This window comes from Augochlora pura, chromosome 10 (genome assembly GCF_028453695.1).
Source record: "Augochlora pura isolate Apur16 chromosome 10, APUR_v2.2.1, whole genome shotgun sequence".
Classification (NCBI taxonomy): Eukaryota; Metazoa; Arthropoda; class Insecta; order Hymenoptera; family Halictidae; genus Augochlora; species Augochlora pura.
This window is the reverse complement of record NC_135781.1, coordinates 9,792,153-9,814,619: the sequence shown is the minus strand read 5'-3', so window position 1 is coordinate 9,814,619 and position 22,467 is coordinate 9,792,153. Positions and strand designations below refer to the sequence as shown.

General features: G+C 39.7%; 1 protein-coding gene across 6 annotated transcripts in view; it reads right to left on the bottom strand.

Moving 5' to 3' along the window:
- LOC144476542 (uncharacterized) overlaps window positions 1-22,467 on the bottom strand; it is a 96,797-nt gene that overhangs the window by 12,223 nt on the left and 62,107 nt on the right. For all 6 annotated transcript variants that reach the window (XM_078193624.1, XM_078193625.1, XM_078193623.1 and 3 more), the window contains exon 3: window positions 192-324. In XM_078193624.1, coding sequence (XP_078049750.1) covers window positions 192-271 — 80 coding nt within the window. In that variant the 5' untranslated portion in view covers window positions 272-324. The remainder of the gene's footprint in view (window positions 1-191; window positions 325-22,467) is intronic.

Below are 22,467 nucleotides of genomic sequence, written 5' to 3'. Positions count from 1 at the left end.
AATAACATTGACATCGCAAAATTATGGTCCATTTTGAGCATTAGGTGAAACTCTAGGAGAATATCGGATTACATTTTTTGCAGTGGGGGTTGGAAAGTAACGGTCCAGGATTTGGGTTGGGTTATCGCGGTTCCGATGGTGCAGGTTTGCGAGTAGAATGTGAAATTGTTAAAACATCAGTATATAATCACCTTCTGCAGAGAGCCAGGGCGGCACCCGCCACCACGACAATGACCAAAGCCACCCCAAGACCGGTGAGTGTCCAACCCATCCTTCTTAATACCAAATCTGGGCTCAACCGCAAATCCAATCAAACCGCCGAGCCTGAAACACACGGAGTAAATCCATGGGGAGCATGATCCGATTACAGTTACAGAACCAAGATTACCCTGGGCTTAACAATCCTTACGGATACCCCATACCGTAGTTTATTCCATTTGATACGGGCGCGGCTTGTTATATTTCAGTTCGTACACTAATACGCCGCTGGATAACATTGCATAACACAGGATAACACTGCCACTCGTCATACCATTAAGAGATGATCAGTTCGGTAATAAGCCACTATCGGTCACTATTTCGTATAATCCTAGGCCAATAAATATTCGCTTTGCTACATTAATCGATCAATGATACCTTACAGTCTCCTATACATTTCTGTATACCAAGTTTTGCTGGAATAGTGCAGATTGATTGTTAATACGAAACTTCTTTCACTTGTTTTGAAAGCTTCGATATTGTGGCACTTAATTTACACGCTCAAAAGTAGTTTAGACAATTGTGATGGTGTTTTGTGAAAGATTTCACTGTGAAAATTTATAGTCTGAGGATATTGGTTATCATTTCAGGATTGGAGTTATTTCTATGGGCAAAAGGATTGCAGTTTTGTACTATCAAAGTTTCATGAAAAGCAGCAGACACTATGCAAATCAAAAGAGCGGTTAATTTAATTTATACAGACCACCACATTTTTTACTTTAATGTTTGAGATCAATTTGTGTGTTAATAATAATTACGATTTGCTCCCAAGATTTTATAGCAAGATTCAATGTGTATTTATCGCCCTTGTTATAGCTAACAATATTCAGATAATGATTCTGTGAGTACATCACTTATCGTATTTTCAGTTTCGTTTAGACAAAAAATATTTCAAGGAAGAATACTTGTACAATTTTTCTAGTTTCAAAATGGCTAAAAATTGTCAATAAAAATCTTTGACTTTGTACATAGGTGTTTAAGAAATATTTTATACGAAAGTCCGTCATCTGTTTTATTTGCCATGTTGACTGCCATGCATGTCATTATTCGTAAACAAGTTTAGAAATTAAATAGGTTTTCGAAGGCGTACATAGAGTCAGAGAAGTAATGATTATACTTGTGTTCGGCAGTCGTTCAGCGTTAAAATTTTTAGGAAAAATAGGACGGTCATCTAGGCGATTGTCCCGAACAATCTTTTGTAACGCTAACTAGCAGGTGGAATTTGTCGAAAAGTGGATGGTTGGCAGACAGTTGCAGGAAATGTCGATGGAAGTTAAGAAGGCAGTATCGCAAGCGATAAAATCTCTCCCGGCGGAAAAGTTCCTGGACGATTCTGTGCTTTTGCCGGGGACGTGAAAAGATTTTCACGATTCGCAAGAAACTCCGTCCGCAAAATTAGAGTCCCTATTCGCCGCGCGGCAGTTTCATCTCTGGTCTTCGTCACGATAGATCCTCGATCTCGTCTTTCGACATCGCTCTGGCTTCCTATGTGCAAAACCCGTGTATCCCACCGGTCCTCGAGGTGTATCGATGCATGTATGCGAGCGTGTGCGTGCTTTCGGTCGAATAGATCGTGTTACGAATACACGTGTTATATACCAGTGCAGCGTATACATATGCCTGTCATATGTATAGTACGCCGGCGACGAGCCACATGGACGGGGTAGCAAAGAAGAGTGAAGAACCCTCAGCAACTGCCCTTATCGTCTTATAGGCAGTCTGTCACGAGACAGAATACGTGCCTCCAACGCGACACATTTCGAATATTTAATGATAATACGGAACCCAACGAACATCTTCACGGTTTCCCAGGTTCCATTGAAAATGCTTTTTCAACCATCTTCTTTTGATTCCACTATTTTCTTTTTGATGTAATATTATGATTATATTTTAAGACTGCGGAAGGAAGTTCCCTTAGTATAAATAGTAAATGAAGATTTAAAGATAGTAGTGGTAGCAAAGATTTTCCAGTATGATTGTACTTCGAGATGAGTGAAGAATATGAAAAATAAAGGGTTGTAAAGATAGTCATAAAGAAGAGAGCAAAGTGTTGACAGCAATAGAACCTTTTAGTTTAAGAGCAAGATTTCTCTTTTAATTAAAAAGAAAAAAGAATTTCCGTCTGGATTAGCATGATTGCTAGGTAATATTGCGTATTGTTTTCCAAGCGTGGAACAAGGTTTCCGTTTTTAGGGCGAGAAGATAAGGATACAATTTCGTTGAGCAGGGTAATGCTTCCATTTTTATCTCAGACATTTTGTCACAAAGTACGTGTAGCTTAGGTTTGGTGTAGCGATGCACTCAGCTCCTTTAAAAAAAAGAGGGTACCTGGCGGTTGGAAGGGGGTGGAAGAAAGCACACCTCAGCGTGTGTCTGAAAAAATAGGCCAAGCCAGCGGAGTCGGTGAACTTTGCTCAGATACTTTGACCGGCATTCAACGAACATCAGCAATCCGAATGGTTTTTTCTTTGAGAAAATAATCCGCTTGCAAAGTGGAGCGGATGTGGTGCGCACGATCTACACAGGTTTTCCCGTCAGTATTTCTATCTTCTGATCGTTTCGACTAGCTAGTTCATTCCAATCGCGTATAATCTGTCGAATTCTCTTTACAATTGCACTACCGGCAATTTTTGAATTCGCATAGCGTCTCTCCTACTGTTAGCATTGAACGAAGAACGTTTTAACCGTGTGAACGATGTAAATACTTATGTACCAGCAGTTTCGTAATACTCGTTTTAAAGTCGAAGATCAACAGTTAAAAATTTCATCAAAAATTATTCGAAAGTAGTTTTGTTTGTGATGTATTTCAATAGAGTATCTGGATTAATATTGTGCAACGACTTCCTCTGAAATTATTATTTATAATTAAATGATCGATGTCTTCCTCCCAGTATATAACGTGTTGATATTGTTTATTACTTCTCGATGGTCGGCATCGAAATGGGCAACGGTTATTTAGTACAAACCTTTAAGTTTCTTATTCACACCACCGAATACGTATAACTTAATAGACGATAAAAAATGTGCACGATAGGAGCAGACCGACACGGAATAAAAATTTCAGTGTATCAGATAAGATACACGGTGAATAAAAGATCCATCCGTGGAGCCTTGGCTGAAAGGAATCGTGAAACGAAAGGGACGAGAACAACAGATGTATTATGTTAAAGAAGGAGCGCGGAACAATGAGTGGCAATAACTAAAGGAAAAGGTTTTTCCAGCGACTCTTATTGTTCTTGTAGCACGGAGTCCCAGCAAACAATTTTCGACAGTATTGCCCTAATTTAAAACGACGGCGTGTCACGTGATTCGGCTTTCAGGAGGACGAGAACTATTCCTGAAAGACTCGATAATTGATTTAATCAATCGTTTGACGTACTATGATGTTCAAAGACTATAAATTATGCAGACAGATTCAGAAACGCCTGCTTTCCATCGTGCAGTAAAATGAAAGGCATGTAAAAATATATCACATAGGTTACAAAAATAGTCACAGGTTTCATACGTTTGTTTTAGGTCGATATTTTTAGTCGCACGATTCTGCTGATAAATCTCGTAAGTTGAAGGGCGATTCGAGTAGGCTTATTATTAACTTTATTTCCTTTTCGTGACGGCGTAGCCGCGGCGAAATGTCAAATACAGTTGTTGGTGACAATTTCTATCTATGGTGATTTCTATTTCGTCATATATGATAACATCGATATTGATTTTAGATTGATTGATTAAGATTCAATATTTTTGAATTTTATATTTTACGAATTTTAATAAAAATTTGTCGATTTCTTGGAGTTCCAATGCAGTTACGGCTCTCACTAAATCATACGCTTGCATTAGTAATCATATTATAGAAGAACGATCATTAGATTATAATATGATCATATATATTATATTATATTGAGAGTGATTCGATTTTATAACTACTATGATAACATTGAACCTTTTCAAACCGGTGATTTGACCTGCGGGATGTGAGCTCCGGCGTGTTAAAAGTTTTTCGGTATATGCTTTCGTTCGGGCTGGCAACGAAGCAAGTCTTTTCCTGCGCGTTGAATTTGTTGTCTCGTTTCGCCTGTCTCGGATTGATCGATGAGTCAAATTCTGCGCGCTGCAGGCACGGTATCCGGCAGGAATGACGAAGACGAGAAGGAAGATGAAGACGAACGAGGCGAGGATAAGATTTAGCGTGAAAGACGTGAGCGGTTGCAAGCCGGTGGTGCTTCGCTCTCTCCCATCGGAGAAACAATGCTAGCAATTAGGGGCGTGTAAGATTTTCGCCCGTAGCGACGGCGGACTGGAAAGAGATCCTCCTGATTCCTCGAGTATATTCATTCAGCGGCTAGTCTCTTCTTCGCTGCAGAGAAAAAAGCAGGTCACGAAGTTACCTCGGTTATACGCGCGTTCAATTGGCCCTGTCGAAGATTCATCGATCTACTTTCGACCTCTCGAATGTCGTTCCTGTCAAGGTCCTGTCAGAAGCAACAGATATCGAGTGGTCGGGACGTAAGACGCTCGTTACTGCCTCGAGCGGGCGTAATCAATTTATTAGCCGCCGGAAAATGTTCGAGCCGTTTTACCGCACGATATCCGGAGGATTGTCACGCTTCCGGCATTTGCTGGGTCCCTCTCGACCCGGCAGTACATTTCAGTGCGGATCAACAACAGTCAAAGTAATTATTTGAGTAATTTCAATGCTCGAATTAGTTATTGCAGTTTTTGTAGCTTCTGCAAGCTTCAATTAATTTTTCTTTCACGTCAATTTACAGTATCTTTACTGTTACAACGTGATCTTCATTTATCAAATCGGTAAAAGTTAAAAGTAATTGTATTAGAAACATTTACTGTCGTCATGTTTTGAAAAATTGGATCGTCTATACTTAACGAATATTCGTTCGTCATTCTCTAACCATGTTTCGGACCTTGCGAACGAACGAACAAAGACTCGTTTAAAGCGCAAGTTGAAAGATTAAAGAAGAGGCTTCACTTTCTTCCTCAAGAGGGACTGCATCGTCTCGATTCATTTAAAACAGTGAACAGCGGATCGTACATAGAAAAATCATGGTTAGAGCATCACAATTAATAGAAAATTAGAAAATTAACAGATATCGCATTTTCAGCGGAGTTAAAAATTTGTACGATTAGCAGATCTGCAATTTTGAACAAGTAATTTTACAAATAAACATGGTTAAAAATATTTTAAAGATGATATAAAATTTTATATGGGAAGGGAGAGATAATGTTAGTCCTCAGCTGCAAATTATAATCACAGATAATTTGTTGTATTTTAACGTTCGATGTTAACCAGTTCCAATTTTAGTAAATTTTGTTTCATGTTTGCAATTGTTTATCTTGGAAACGATTCTGCTGCAAATTGTAGTTGTGAAAATGCTCGAATTTTCGTACGAATCCAAATCACCTGGGCACAGAGAATTCGGAAGCGGTTAGCGGGGGTTATAGGCAATATTATATATTCTCTTTGTAATAAATTCACCAGAGTCCATTGTGTCGTTTCAGAATCAGAGATGCAACGACACGGCGCGACTCGGCCGCGGCGGTGAGCGAGCGAGCGAGCGAGCGAGCGAGCACGGAAAGGTAAAATAAGGACCGGTAAGTAGAGGATATCAAAACTGGGTCAGCCCAGAGCGGTTGTAGCTGAGCTTACATTTGTGCCACTGTGTCAAGGTAACCGATGTTAGATATACATGCGTCGAGCGCAGTTGATTAGGAACGAAAAAATTCGTCGGCCACTTCTGCCGTCGCGTATCCGCGTTTGCGAAATCGATATCGTCTAACGGAATTATTTAGACGACTTTATGGACGGTACGTGCTGCGTTCTGCGACGAAAACTAGCCTCAGGCGTGCTTTACCAGGCAGCATGTTCCATCATTTTCCTGTTTATTTATTAAAGCCGAGGGAAATTGTACTGTCGAGTTTACCGAGAAAAATTCCAACAGCGTTTGATGCGGGATTTCCAAGAAGCAAAGAGGTACAATTTGTGCTCGACATATTTTTATTTCTTTTTGTGATCTCAATTTTTACGTTAATTGCTATCGACGCTTCGTTAATTGAACAGTTTTGATTCTTTAATAAAATATAATTTTAATCATCTTTTTTTATATTTACACAGTCAATGATGTTTAAGACACAGCTTCCTGGAGAAATGTTTAAAATATATTAGTTATTAATAGCTAACCTCATGATTTAAGGTTAAACCTATTACGGTCTAACAACCGGTTTCTCATTTTAAAATTATAATAACAATTAAGACAATTTTGTGGAAAATTATTGCATAAATTATAGTATTTGATCAACTACTATAATAAAAACTGTACAAAATCTAAGTAAATTGGATCTTTTCATTTCTTTCAGGTAATACACGTCAATCAATTTTATTGTTCGGTGGGTTTAGCATTAATCGTCAGAAATATTCTTCAAAACATCTTGTTCATTTCCAGTTTTCGTAGTCATAGTTTCGCCAGCTTCATTTATAAAACCGTTCAGCTTAATGGGAATCGAGTAATTATGCGCCGAGTTATCGCGAACGACGGAAAATTTTGACGACACGACAGTAACAAACAACTTTTTATTGCCAACGGACTAGTTTGCTGGCCCGTCACGTAACGCATTAACGATGCAATGCGTTTCTGGAACGATATCTGCGCAACCATGGTATTATTATTTTCGACAATGGAAGGCGGTAACTTGCAGAAAATTGACTCGAGTTCGTTTATCGCTAATTCGCAAAGTTACGGGATCGGAATTCTTGAGGGGTCATGAATAATTCACACGTTAGAGTCGCCCCGTTGTTGGTGCACCATGTACGAGTTCGATTCGTTCGATATACAGTATTCCTCAAAAGTATCGGCACGGTGCACGATTCTTATTGTTCGAATGGAACTGCTGAAAAATTGAACGAAGAAAAGCGACAGAAAATTGAAAAATGCTGACGAAAAATACAAGGTACAAGAATCATTGAATTTATCGGTTCTACACCTGAAAATTGGAGCTGTTCTAATTGATATTTTTGTTCATTATGATACAATTCGATTCATCGTGCATTGCTTTTTGTTACAAACTTTACTAGATTGCGTACTGGATAGATAAATGCTAAAATATTACATAAAATAATAAAATATCAACAAACTAATTGGTATACTGATCGTTTTGCTCGATGTTAAGTAATTATCATATGTAAAATTTTCTGTCATCAATTACACAACATTTTTCTTCCTGGGCATGGATTCTCACATTTTCAGATATGTGTTATGCGAACAATTTTGTGGAGTACTGTAAGACTATCATATCCGAGGCGTCGGTGATTTCCACGTTTCTGGCGGTAACGTTGAAACATGTTCGAGGAACACGGCGGAACTCGGATCGACATTATTCAGGCAGCTTGCCGCGGTCATAAATTGGTTTTATTATTATTATTCTTTGTCCCTTGGGTACATCGTTAAAATAGTAACGCTGATGTTACCGTAGACCGGGCGGGTGTGCGGATCTTTTCCGCTGATGATACCACCGGAAATATTTCGCGTAAATATTCGTCGCGAAAATAGTTTCCTACGCTTTTGTTTTAATATCGATTTTCACTGTCCTTGATACCGTTCTTTCTCCGCCCCTTCAACCAGGTCTCGTTTGGTCCCGAGACGTTTTATAGATACACCGCCGTGGTTAAATAAACGTTCTCCATATTTATGAGTGGCAAGATCAAGTGTGTTTAACGAAATTCGCGTCGGCTTATTAAAATTCGTTGCGATGACTTGCAGCCGTGAATAATAAGAACCGTCGGTGCACACGCTAGCGATACGGTCATGGTCGGGAAATATCGATATGGGCATTTTAACCCGGCGAGTTATGGTCCCTTGCCGGATTCCATCGATTTCCTCTCACTAATGAAATTTTCTCGCAGAAAAAAATCGTCCCGCTTTCCGTTTGGAATCGCGAATAGAATTCAAAATGATTTCTTTCAAATTATTTCTCATTTCTAGCTCTCGAAGCAATTTTTCAAATTCTGCACAGCGAAACATGTCCTTAAACTGTGCAGTCTGAAATAATTCTTCATATCGTGAATTTTTAAACAATTCTTTAGACTGTTTATTAAGAAAAGATTATAATTTCGAAAAGCTGATGTATCAAGAAGAAGCAAAAGGTTGTTGAATAAAATTATAAACGACCCTAAACATACTTGTTATACTTTCGTCAAAAAGTTTGCCGTTCTAAAAATAAGTGTAGGCTTGCAACATCGATAACAAATTCCGATTAAGCAGCTCATATTACTCGATAGGGTCAACAAGGAGTGCATAAAAATAGGCAACTTTTTCTTATTTCACATCGAAAATAGAGTATGCACCCGCGGAGATCGATAGACTAATGTCATTCTGGTCAACAAAGCGGCAATTGTTCTAGGAAAGAGTTCATTAGGAATTGAACATTTCATTGCTAACGTTCATTGTTTTAACTTTGACACATTAAGAGTGTACATAAGTTACTTTACTGTGAAACTTTTTTCTTGTGATCTATTCTTGAGTAACAATCGATGGGGAATTTGATATTTTTTTCTTGAAGCTTCTTTCTCTTTGCAACAACTATTTAAAATTTGATATACGATTTTTTTTTAATCATTTTATTGTACTTTGACTGAAAGATGTACTGCCAGCTTTAGAAAACTCGAACTTTATTTGTGTCGCATAAAGTAGCTGAAAAGATTGCAAAATGAGGAACTGGAATATTCTGTTATATGATTTTCGGTATAAGATGAGTCCTTCGTTTTCTTCTATACCATATAATCCAAACGTTCACAGAGAAGACTTAATTATGATTAACGAAACAAGAGGCTTTAAACTTTCAAATTAGTCTGAGCTTGCGATTGCATAAATATTTTTAAAAATATTACAACAGTTCGAATATCGACGATTTTTCGAGAAGCGAAGTTTACGAATATTATGGCAAATTACTTTTGCAATTTCATCGATTCGAGCGGAAGTTGCATGAAAAATCTCACGTCCAGTCAGGTGGCGAAACTCTGAAGGTAACGAAACGACGGAATTCATCTTCAGGTGGTTCTATTTGTGTAGCATGCTGTGTAAAGTGCAGAGGAAAAATATCCGTAGGGAACGGGCCGCGCGGATTAAATATTTGCCGTGTGTTTTCCCTTTTTTTTTCCTCGACGATCACGGGGTAAGAGAGGTGATTCATTTCGCTGATGAAATGTTGCATTCGACAACAATCACCTCGGTGTCACGATTTTAACATCCGGGCACCCGCTCTCGGAAATCGAGAAAATGTCTCGGATGAACATTATTGTCATGCTGCCAACGCAAAAACTGTAACTGTCACGTTGCGACTGACAATTTTCTGCCAGCTAATAACCATTGAGCTGCTTCCATGTTTTATACTTTTCAGCTAACTGTTCCTTGGTTTCAAGAGCCGCACCGCTCCGTCGCGTGGTAGTGAAATGTCACTCTGGATAAGACGTAGAGTACAAAATCGTTTTCTCGTGGAATCTGTGGTCGAGTGAATTGAATTTCCATTTTCCCTTTTATTAAACGAACGATATACTACGCATTATTTATTATTATGAAAATAGAAAATTTTCGTTATCTATCTGGGTTGATGGAACACGCTTAGTCTGCTGAAGAATGAAAATGCGAACGATACTTATCATACAATACAGTTTCTGAAGTCATTAGAATTAATCATACTAAAAATTTTAATAATGATCTACGGTTGAATCAATAGTAATACGAATAAATGCGTTTGATTTAATATAATTTCTTTGTTTTTACGAAATGCATACGTCTTTCAAAGAACTTCTATTACAAAGAAATTAAATGTTACGAAAACCATTTGCATGTGTTTTTTACTGGAAAGTTTAAAATTATTTTTTGTTCATAAAATAATAAAATAATAATGAATTCTTGTCCTATTTCAGTATGTCGATTTTCCGCTGCAAGGAGTACAACTTTCAAGTCGTAAGTACTTTCACTTGCAGTAGAATGAAACAGACTCGTAGGAACTGCTAACAAAGCTTCAATTTCGAATATTAGGGCGCACGCTTAATTCTTCATTTTTCTCGCGCTGCTGACTTCCGAATCGACAGATTCCGCAGCATGTTTAAGACCCCCCGTCTGCTGAATAATTCAACACTCACGTTCGCCACGAATGGTATCGCACGGCTCGGCGTTGCGTAAAACGTCCTATCGCGCGAAGTGGCTGCAATTCACGGGATTGCGGCTATAACGTAGTTAAACGCAGAATTTTCTGCGGCACGGAAAAGCCGGGGGTAGCGCGGCGCAATGCATTTCGGTCGGCTACGCGGAACATTTGAATGTTTAATTTCTCTTACGGCTGGTAATTACGTTCTATTTTTAGACGGAAAAATCGTGGGAAGCATTTCTTCAACGATTCTATTTTTGTCACTGAACATTTCAAATTGGAAACATTAACTTTGGACTGGGATTTTGTTGATTCAACTTCCCTTGCAAAAAGTTTAATTAGCTCGCAGTGGTAAAAAGTAAAGGTCTGTGCGCCAAGTTTGTATTAAAGTTGAAAATTATAATTCTGGACCAGGATTTTGATGATTTAATCTGCGCCGCAAAATATTAACGTAGCAGAAAATACAGAATTCCATCGAAAATTTACTTGAAAAGTGAAAACATTAATTTCGTGATTCAAATGATTTTCACTGACGTCGCTAACAGTTTCGGAAAGTTTCGAAGAAACAGTTGCGAAGTTGCCGTTGCTGAAATTGCGCTAAAACTACGAGACACCAAGTTTAGTTACGGTCATAGATTTGTTGTTATGATATCAGATGTTCGCGCAAATGGAAGCTGCGGCAACTTAGTTTTGCTCGAGAAAGGCTTAGACATTTCTCCTATCTCTATAGATTAATCGATGAAAGTGTCAATCTACTGGAAAGCCAACTGCTAATTTGCGAGAGTATTTAATTAACGAATAATTCAGAGTTAATTAATTTCTGCGTTAATTAAGCTATATGATACAGTGACTGTGAAACGTGGCATTAAATTTTCACCGTGTTTTCAACGAAACAAGCAATGGAACGGGAATATTTTCTTCGAATTATTATTAAATCTTTCGAGGAAATATTTGCTAATAACTCTGTTGGGACGATTCCGGTCGTGATTAATTCAGACAATATAGCCGCGCGACTCAACGTTTGGACCGTATTTACAGTGTCGATCAAGTTTCATCTGAAAAGAAGTCGATATTTTCTCGCAGTCTTTTTTTAATTGTATCGCGTCCCACGCAGAATGGCTTTCTCTAGGGTGAAAATTATCCTAAAAAATGTTGATTAGCATATCCAGAAGAAGTTCGTCTGCAGCGTTAATCGAGTGGTCTCGATCGATCGGGTCGTCGGTCCCGTCGGTCGGTATACGCGGCTGCAGGAGTGCTGCAGGTTCGTTGCACTTTCGGCCGCATTCGTAAAACTGCATGCCACTGCACCATCGGATCTCTCGTTCCCTCTGCTGGCTCGCCGCTCCGTGCCGCGATAATTGAATTTCGTTCTTAACCGGTTCGATCGCCATGGTATTAAAATAATCCGGAATGTTTCACACTTGATAATACGACGAATTACAAAATGGACGCCGACTATCAAAAGCTTCGCGATATTGGAAAATTGTGTTGCCATGTCTGTACATTTAATGTCGAGCTATCTTTGTTCACGACAATTTTAGATAGATTTATCTGCAGTTCTACATACGTGATTACTACATCGCCACAGTTAACTGATTAACACACGGTCGAACCATTTTCTGCATTAACTACTATTCAGAATGTAGAAAATCATAACCAAGATTGAAATAACGTAATAATTTATTTCCCGAACTAAAAGGTTTCATTTGATTAAAATGGAGGAAAGTGTTATTAATTGTCTGCTACCGCAATATTAATAATGCATTTTAAGCTCATCTCTATAATTTTGGAAGCTCTTAAAAAATCTTAATAAATCCATTTAAAAGATGCTATTTTAAGATAAATTATTCACAAGGAACAAGTATTTCTGTTTGATCAAGAAGTCTCCATTGAATTGCCTTAATATTGTTCATATTACGACAAGTTGGAGCTTCTTTCACAACGCGTCGTCAAGGACCTCTGAAACGAAGTTATTATTCCCTAGGCAACATCAGAATTGTCTTCTCTTGTACACGTTCAGGAGCGTCTTTGACACGGAGACCTTTATCAAGGAATTGCAGTAGGTCCATACAATATTTAAGGATTGAATTTTCTATTAAACCGTCCTAATTTCATATCAAAAGTTCTACGATAATAAATCTGATCTTGTTTCAAAGCTTTTCGAAAATTTTATAAATTCTAAACTAGATATTAGCTAAATATTATTTTTCATCATCAAGAAGTAGGAATATTATTTTTCTTCCATGTCTCACATTAAGTGCTGACAAAAATAAGAAAGTATAGTAGCAGAAACATCTGTTCTACATATTATTTTTACCCCTTCATATCACGTTTATATTATACAAATGTCATTCAAATTATATTCCTTGTACCTATTAAATTTTTTTTATGAACACCACAAGTCAAACAAGATGGCTCTTAGCCATACGAAAACGAACAGATTTATAAATTAACGGACGAACTACGTAGATAGTTAAAATACTTCAATTCTTGCGCACATTTCACACAATGTCGCAGAATGATTCTCAAATCTAACTAAGAGATAGTATCGTTCTCGCATGGCCGACTTGTCAGTCAACGTGTCAACTAACTTTTGATATTTCTGTTTCCGAAGATGGCGAGAGGTTTCCACAAGAACCGTACAATCCCAAAGTTTGCAGGCTGAAAGGCAACGTGCACGACAATTTGCGCAAGTCTCGACACAGCGGGAAACGAATGGCTCGCCGTCAAAAATGTGCCAAAACTCCGTCACAGTGTCTCGACGGTAATCGACTTTCCATTTGGCAGCACGAGGTGCGTCCCCCGTTGCAGCCGGAGGCTAGCAGCAGAACGCGAGACGGAGGTCCGTGAAATGGGCGAAAACAATGAAAGAAATCGCACGGTTCCAATTTTCCCCTGTGTATTCAGGCTGGGAGCGCGTGTTGGGGTAGGTCTAGGAGGCAGGAACCGGAACACGAGGCGGGTTGACGATGGAGCTGGCCAAAATTCTGAGGTGCATAGCCTCGGGTCGATTAAAATGCAAACAAAACACACCGGGAAATCCGAGGTATCTCTCCCCGTGGTCTAAGGAGGGATGAGTGCTGAAAAGTAGACGTAGGAGAGGTGGGTTCGGGAGCGGGGGTTGGCGCGAGGGTGAGTCCGCGGCGAAGGTGACTGAGAACGTTGGCGCACGGCATAAGGAAACGGAAGGAAGCAACAAGAGGAAAAGTAGGGTTCGTCGGAGAGCAGGAGAGATGGGGCGGGGGGGATTCTGCTATCTCGACGAGTACGAAAAAAACAGGCGAAATAAAGCAGGTTGGGAGGATGGAGGCTCGCGCAAAGTTGTGTAGGTGCGTGACTGTGTTTCATTCTCTTCTCTTTGTCTTAAGAGAATACCACTGCATCCCCTGATTCCTCTTTGTCTCTCCTTTTGCGTCCTTTTCTGCATGCGAGCCAGGGGTGGAACGACCGGAGAGGGTGAAAGAAAGGAAGAGGGAGAAAAGTGAAGGTGGGTGCGCGTGTCGGTATTGCAGCAGAAAGAGATGGTAGCTCGGCAGAGGGAGAGGGCTGGAAATTCTGGGTAGCTGCCAGATGGCGCATTGCGCCCCAGAAGCTCGCCCCTCGAGTTTCTAACGTTTGCTGCCAAACACCGAAATTTCGCCTGCCTCCCCTACTCCCTTCCCTTCTCCTTCTCGGTCTCTCTGTTCCGTCTCCATCATCTTTCCACCCTTTCCCGTTCAACGGAGACAGAGGCGCGCGCGGGATTTTACGGTTTTCTACCCCCAAAATCCGGGCCACTAATGCCAGCCACGCTCGAAGCCCTAAATTTCGACCGGAGCTCCGATCAACGACACCTTGGTCCGCGCGTCCTAAGCCGAAACTCCTCGGGATATTCCGTGCCGGGATCCGCGGGACGATTGCTGCACCCGGACGCAAGATTACGCCTCGAGAGGGAATCGATACTCGTAATTACAGAGATTTTCAGCTGGAGAACGTTAAACGTCTCCAAATCGAAGGACTCGAGTAGTAATAGTGTCGCTCTAATTAGAGAGCGCGCTGATGGAAGAATTTTATGATTTTACATTTTTGATTTTCGAATGGTAGTTTTCTTTACGAAGTAAATTTCGAAGCAAAACAGCCTGCTTTATTGTGAGGAGCAGATTTTGTTGAACGTTCTTTAACATCAAATCTACCATGCTACAAAAATGATCAACGTGTGTTGTTTTATAAGATTGACAAGATTCTATTTATTTTTATTTTCGTCATATTTATCATAATATGCGCTTTCAGTCTTTATAATTTCTACAATTTTGGAAGAAAAACTGTGAAACAGACTCGGTAGATTCAGTATTAAAGTACGAGGGAGATGTACAGGAGAACTGACGCGATATGAGTTTTAAACATGTTTAACTGTTAATAATGAAACATACCGTTGTATTAATTAGGAAAAGAATACGACGGAAGCATGCCACGTGAAAATCATGTCGGTAGATTTCACAATAGAGGAAATGTTCCTAAAGTTCAAATTTTCGCTATCAAAGCAAACGAAATTAGTGATGGAAAATTGTTTTAAATCGTGTTATGAAGTTTAGAAACATTTTGGTATTAAAATAATTTTACAACATAACACATCAATTCTTTGTCACGAAATGTACATCCGCTTTTAATTGTTGTCAAATGAAATAGAAGAAATGAAGAATATAGAATTTGTATAAAATGAACGATGGTCGCTAAGTAAAGCTATTTATTAGCTGGCTAGTAGATTGACTTGTCCCCTTGTGAGGACAAGGGTCAAAATAAGATTCTAGTCAAAAGCGTAATCGATAGCCTTTCCAGCTATAGGTAGTATCAAGCAGAAATTACCGCACCGACAACACTGATCGGTAAATATTGGTATATGTGCTCACGATTGGGTGAAGTACACAGGCAAACAAAGCCCTAGAAATTCAACACTTTACGTCGCTGAACGAAGTCACGCCTAACAATAGCATAAAGTAAACATTCCAGCAACATTGCCCTATAAACATTTTCACAGAATCGTAGGAACTCTAATTGAACTATTTCTAGAGGCTTCACGGTTTATAATACAGCAACTCAAGTCCTTGGAAAGAACCAACAATCAATGAAGTTTCTCGCTGCGTCAGTCAGAAGTGTAGGTATAATGAGAACGTAGATAGGTCGCGCGGTTTGTCGTCGGCCGTCGGGAAAAGATAAACAAAGTCGTGGGTTCGAATAGTTGCAGCGATTGCGTAGCAAGTGTCCTAGAACTGGAAAATGTTGCGTCGTTTGTTCACAAAATTTGTGCGATAACTGTAAAGTAGCCTCCTGCAGAGACCATTTCAATTATACAAAAGAATCGATGATAAGATTGTTCGATTGTTCTTTGCGATGGAAGTGGGTTAATGTTATTTGGCGACTTCGTTACCGGTTTATGGAGCGATGTTAATACAAGGAAGTGACTCCGCGCGTATTCACGATTCTTTGCTTCCCATTGATTTTCAGGCGAATGAATCAGCGTACGGTGCAGTGGCACGTCAAATTTAACGCTATCGGCAAGCACAGTAAACGTACGGCTTACTCATTAGAAAGTTCGAATGAGGATTTAATTCTCGGACCGCGAAATTAGCATGTTCTATGCACTTCGTGCAATCGCGTTCGGCTTTTATAGTATAGAGTGTGCGAGACGTTCTCTATCAATGCTTATATGCCATAAAGCCGAACTATTCAACGGAAAGCTTTGACACGCTTGCCGTAATTATAATTCAACGTCTAATTTCAATAGTGAACATCCACGCACGCCTCATTACGCTCCCATTGTTCCCAGTCCGTCTATTCACTTTGTCCGGTTGACAGACAGTCGAAAGATTTTTAGATATTAAAAGAGTCGATTTCTCTGCGTGCTTTGAGATGACGACCGTTTAATTGGTTGTAGCGAGTACTGATTATTTGAAATATCCTTTTTTCTGTTCTTGAAGAAGCAATTTCTCCATATGTTTTTCTGTTTGAGAAATTTGCGTATATTATAAGTGCAGAAAAATGAACAATTATTAATAATGTCAGATTCTGTCACTACTGGTATCTGTTCTGAATTAGTAAGAATTTAATCAAAGATTTCTACTATTTGTGTAATCCATTATTAATTGATTATGTGCAACCTCTACGACAGTTTCATTTGCGAGTTTTGTAGAAGTTGCAACTTAGATCTGATTCAAGTAAGTTTCGCCAAACATTTTTTTCTTTCCTAAAGACATAAACAAACGGTAACATTAAACTTCCTTAGCGTTACAGCTTAAAGAGAAAATTTCAGTCACGTACGAAGTATTAACTGAGCAATTGTTTGCTCATATTAAGTAGACTGCGAATCCCCATAGAAAATAAAGATTGTCTGTAGGAATTGTAAGAAAAAGCAGCGAAGTAGGTACTTTCATTCCTTCTCAGTAATTTCTTCCTGTTAAAAACTGTATATTGTGGTTCCTAAAATTTTGAAAACTTTTCCACAGTTTTAAATATCACTTACTTATATTTATTATAAATGCGTAAAATCTGTGCTCTAGTAATATTACGGTTTTCAACAGTGAAATATTGGAAGAGACTGATTTGCGCGTATATTTTGTAATGAAAAGCGTAAACGAAATCGAAGCGATCTAATGTCTACGGATTTCCTGATGATAGAGGACACAATTATCATAAAGTATAACATTTAACGCAGCCGTTATTTAAGTATGAACTCTATCGCGACGCGCGCGTTCCGGAATATTATCACGGATCGATAGCAATCCTTCGATGAGCGTTGTCGGTTCCAGCAGTTTGGGTCACGTAGTTTGCGCGGTTGGCACTGTACGTCATTCTCCACTGGAAATAGCTATGAATTCCCATAGCAATCTACGCATCGAATGAGAAATAATGGTGGGCTGACAGTCTATATGGTGATCAAGATCTTTACTCATCTCGCGATAGCATTTCTTGATCAAGCGATCCTTGTATTGTACTCTGGGGAATTGAATCATTTTTGTCAGCTTCCTTTCCTCCTTCCTTTAAAGCTATTTCGAAGTTGATTGATACGGTCAGCTTTTCTCGACTGCTCCGGGGAAAAATAATCAAATTTGCATGATTCCTTCCTTATCCGTAGACGGAGGAACGCTTGCAACGCGAGCATCTTGATGCAAGGCTACATTATCGGACGGGAATCCGACTCACGGGAAATAAAAACTGCTTTGAAACGCGGTGGGATTCGATTTCGAATGCGAACTTCTTTGCTCGATCTCCGGCGAGCCTGTTTACGAGCGAAATAAACGAAAGCGTGAACCATACTCCTCTGGAAAGAACACGGGAACGCGGAGACCTTGTCGTTACAGGCTGAGAGCCTGATCGAATCTTTGTGCACTTTGGTATTCGATATTACATCCGCGCGTGAGTAGCAAATCGTAAAAGTTGTACAGTAAAATATAATAATAATTTAAAATGCCATAATTGTTTGGTTCTATTTACTAGGAATGTAATTTTAATGACGCTTGTATCGATTAGCACTGATTGGATTCTTTGATCCAAAGAAAATGTCAGTGTCATTATTGAGGGAAAAAAGTCGAGCTTCCTAGAATACCACTAATTGAGTGTCGACGTCTAGATTGTACCTTTATACACGTATCTCCAACAGTTTTGAAATAAATAGAAATAAAACCGATTATCACATGTTGCCTTATAAAATAACAAGACTGCATTTGTTGACACTCTACTCGAGTAGCATTGCAATGCATATGTCGATCAAAAAATGCATTTAATTTTTTCCTATAAAAATATTTATACAATTTCGATAATCGAGCAACGAAATGGATTATCTTATGGAACATCTTACCAGACTGTTAACGAATTATTTACACATAAGACGAGTAACTTAGAATAACAGTGAATTCAGACATCTCGGTGATCTACTTATTTCAAGTTTCACATATTATATCTGAACGTAAATTTGCTTGACCCCCGCAGTCCACCGTTCATCACATCCCCCAACATAAACGCACTCCTAAACTAGCGTGTGATGTCAGCAGTAGGTCACCCGTTAGATGGATTTAATATGGCTTAGGAGATGCGTGGAATGCCAGCCGCATTCTCAGTTCTCCCACCCTCGAGCATCCTTCCCCGTTCGTCCCTTTCTTCAGGGGTGGGCCGAACGTAAAGGCTGGCTGGTTCCGGAGAAAAAGGAAGGAAATTGCGCGGAGGTGAAACACAAAGAAGAATGGCATGGAAGAGGGAGAAACGACGAAACAGGAAGACAGACGGGGAAGATGGAAGGCTCTTTTCTTCTTTCTCGCCGTTGCTTCATCTTCTGGTTCTAGTGTGTTTGTAAACCGACGCGAGTGAACAAAAGTATGTAGTCTCTGTAAAACGAGAGATGAAGAGGGAAAACGAAGCGAAACGAAGAGAGATCGGAGAAGGGACGATCTCTCCCGAGAGCATCAACCGCAGCCACCGTAACTGGCGCGAGAGGACGACTCCTTTAGGATACTGCTGGAAATAACGGGAGCCTCGGAACAACATCGATAAGTTGTTTCGCATTAGGATTTTACTAGAACAACAAATCTATTCCTCCGCCGTGAAAATTGCCTAAAAAGTCGGTAACTTGAAAGGGTTGGAACGCTGCGCGTCTGCGCCCCTATCGGTATTTGCATTCGCAACACAACGAGAACCTTTTGTCACGTTCCGAGGACCAGCTACGACTTCTGACACGTGTAAAAGAACTCGTGGAATGTCTGCTGTGATTTTCCCAGCTGAGGTACACTTTTTCAGACATACCGGGAAAATGGATTGTATGGTGAACGAACCAGCGACTTTTCCCTTCTTACCAATCCTTCAAATTGACGCGTGGGGCGCCGGGAATTTTGCACAATGTAGATTAAAGCGGCGGGAAAGCACGCGGAATCGAGCGGCGCAGAATCGAGACTTGCATAGTGGCTTGCACAGAATATTGCATAACGTTGCTATTTCTGAAAGTGAAATCCTGTGATCGTAAAACGTGCATCAAAGATTGAGGAGACCATGAAATTTCAATTGTCAAATTGATCATTTCAATCGGTCTGGGAATTTTATATATTTATTATGAATATGAAAAGATAAAATAATTATCTGTCTCATTAAAATTATTATAAGAGGAGGCATATTTCTGTCAACACTAAATCTGCTGAGCCCTTAATGTGAATCGCGTGTGTTATTATATAAGAACGACAATACAGAATTGGTTGAGGCTTTACAATCTTATTTCCTACTAGTACTTACAATTTCAACAACTTCAATATAATAGATGTGAAAACGGTGAAACTTTGTGTGAAAATCCACAGTCTAATTGTCAAGAGATTTATACCATGTTCAGAAGAATTTTTGTATACCTTTGTAGACTGTCGCAAAAAGAATTAAACAAACAGATATAGATAGCTTAGGCAGCATTGATTGCAGATAACAATGCAGAAAATGCAGTTCATTCCATGCAGTCGTACAGACTACTTGGTACTGATTTCTGACAAGACAGTGTCCTGTCCATCCTAATTAGCAGAATTGATGCAAATCGAATTAATTCTACTGAACTTGTTTGCTCACGTAACATTATCAATGATCGCCTCGCCGGAGCTTTCTTTCCATGAGAATGGCCGAATATTAGTGTTAGCAGCCCCGGTGTTCCAGCATCGTCCAGTTATTCCATGTTTGCACGTGGCAGCAAGTTTGCAGAAGCTGCAGCGGGATTATATCCCGTCGGTGGCAAGATTCGATAAACCTTTGTCGTGAAATAATTATCTTGGTTTGCGTTGCTGTTCGGGGATTCGCAGCCGCTTAGTAATTAGTGACGCTACCGTGGATATGCACGTGTCTCGTTTAACATCGGTATTACACTCGGTAATAATATTGAACGTAGGACGTCGCGTTTCAACTTTGCTGTTATGCCACGAATCTAAATGAATTACGTGTTTCTGAAAAGCTGTTTCATTTGAATTTCCTCGAAACGAAATCAAGGGAGATATAACGACGTTTGAACGAGCGGAGAGATTGAAAGTGACTAAATCAGATTGAAAAGAGCAGCATGGACAATAACGGATGGAAATGATAATTATAATGCATTCAACAATTGGAAGTCTTCTACTCTATTGCAAAGGCAATTGGCGGTATTAATTAGTTTGTATTGATGCGTCCTATTGCCATCGGAATTTTCTTCTTACGGAGTTCCGCTATTATGGCTACAGCGAGCTGTTTATTCCGCTATATTCATTGTTACGCGTCACGTGGGAGATATCCGTATAGTCGGAGATAATAACGTCGGCAATTCCAACAGAAGGCAGATTTTTTTATTTGTTTCATCGTGCATGCCTCCGCTGACTTCTCTTCATTATTAATGAAAAATCCGCCGTTTGTTCGTCCGACAATGCAGGTTTTTTAATTAATTAAAGCAGCGTTCCCTTTTCTCTCCGTCCTTCCCGTACACCATCCCTCCATCAATCGTTTCAACTTTCACCTTCGAAAAATGCGTGGTCGACGAGATTTTTTCGCAGAAACCGAGACGAATTGCTTTTTCCCGTTGAATGATTGTAACGAAATTTTCCGAACAAACCAATCAGGCTAGTTGGAGTTTTTACGAAAACGCAGTAATTTGAACAAGACAGGGGAACCGGCCACGCAATAACACGATGTCAAAGTGCCCCGTCGATGGTGGATCTTCGTTGACGAGGAAATTGCTGCAAGCATTTTCTGGTGTCTGCTCGAAAGCCCCGATAAGAATGTGTTAAAGACAGGTTTTGTGCGACGAGAACGTTCCCTATCGATCGTCGGGAACATCTCTGCTTTTGTGGAAACTAACCGCTCCAAAGCAGAGGTCGGAACTGAGTTTGATTAACCCGGAAATCAATACATGCATCCAGCATTCGTTGCCGATCTCCATTGACGCGACCTTCGAGCTCTTTCCAGGGATAGCGGCATACCATGGGAGGTCAGGGTCGCTTTATCCTTGACTCGATCACAGGTCCGCCTCTTTTGCGCTTCGCAAACTACGTTGCAGCTGCTTCCCCATGGCTAACGGGATGACCGGATTTTCTTGTTTTGAATATTACAGATCGTATATATTGTGTATAATTTTAATAAACTGAGAATGGTATATTGATGTTCTTCAATTATTTTTAATTTCTATTTATGGCTTGTTTAAGTTATTTTCAAAAATTGATAATTATTTTTGTGCAAATTTTTGGATCCTTTTCAATTTACAATTTAAACTCGTATCTACTCTCCTAGGATATTAGTGACCATGTTGCACGAATTAGTATCCAAATTTTAGCCACGTGTTGTATCGTATGTTTGGCTGTACCGATTTATATCTGCACGCGCTTCTATATATGCGTACTTCTGTATGTATTTTTGTTCTGCATAATTTACTTCTTCCGTAATAAATTCCCAAAATCGATTTACTACCGTAAGATTTAATGGGAACTTTATCAAATGAGATTCGTCAGCACCAGATTAAAATATTTGCACAAACCAAATCATATCTGTGAAACGTATTCTAACATACATCTACCCAAAGACGAAACAAAACAAATTCAAAAACTGTACGCACAGTGATTGTTGGAACGTCTACAAAACGTTTACTGCACAAGATATGTGAAAGCTTCAAAGATCGAGCCGAACTGTCGAGCAAGTATCGTTGTTTCCATGAAACGACGACGATTTACTTAGGAATCCATCAAACGTTTAGTGGCCTGCCGAGTAATAAATTTCGATTGGAATCGAAATAGCTTCTCGTCCGGAAGATCCCGCCCAATCTGGGATTTAAAGCAGACAATTTCGTCGGGTTCCTCTACAAGCAATTTATTATCAGCTGGAAGACTCTACCACCGGCTTCAGCTTCAGCCACCATGAATGGACTTCCGCAGGCAGGGAGAATCGTAGGTGGAGAACGGTTTACGTCTATTGTTTCGTCCGTGCGACGAGGAAGCTGTTATTCGAGTTTTCTGCGATATTTACTCGCCGAGGGACTTCCACGGTTCGATGGGTCCCTGCCCTCCGGTCTCGGGTTCATTCCCCCCTTTATTTTCATTTTTCGCC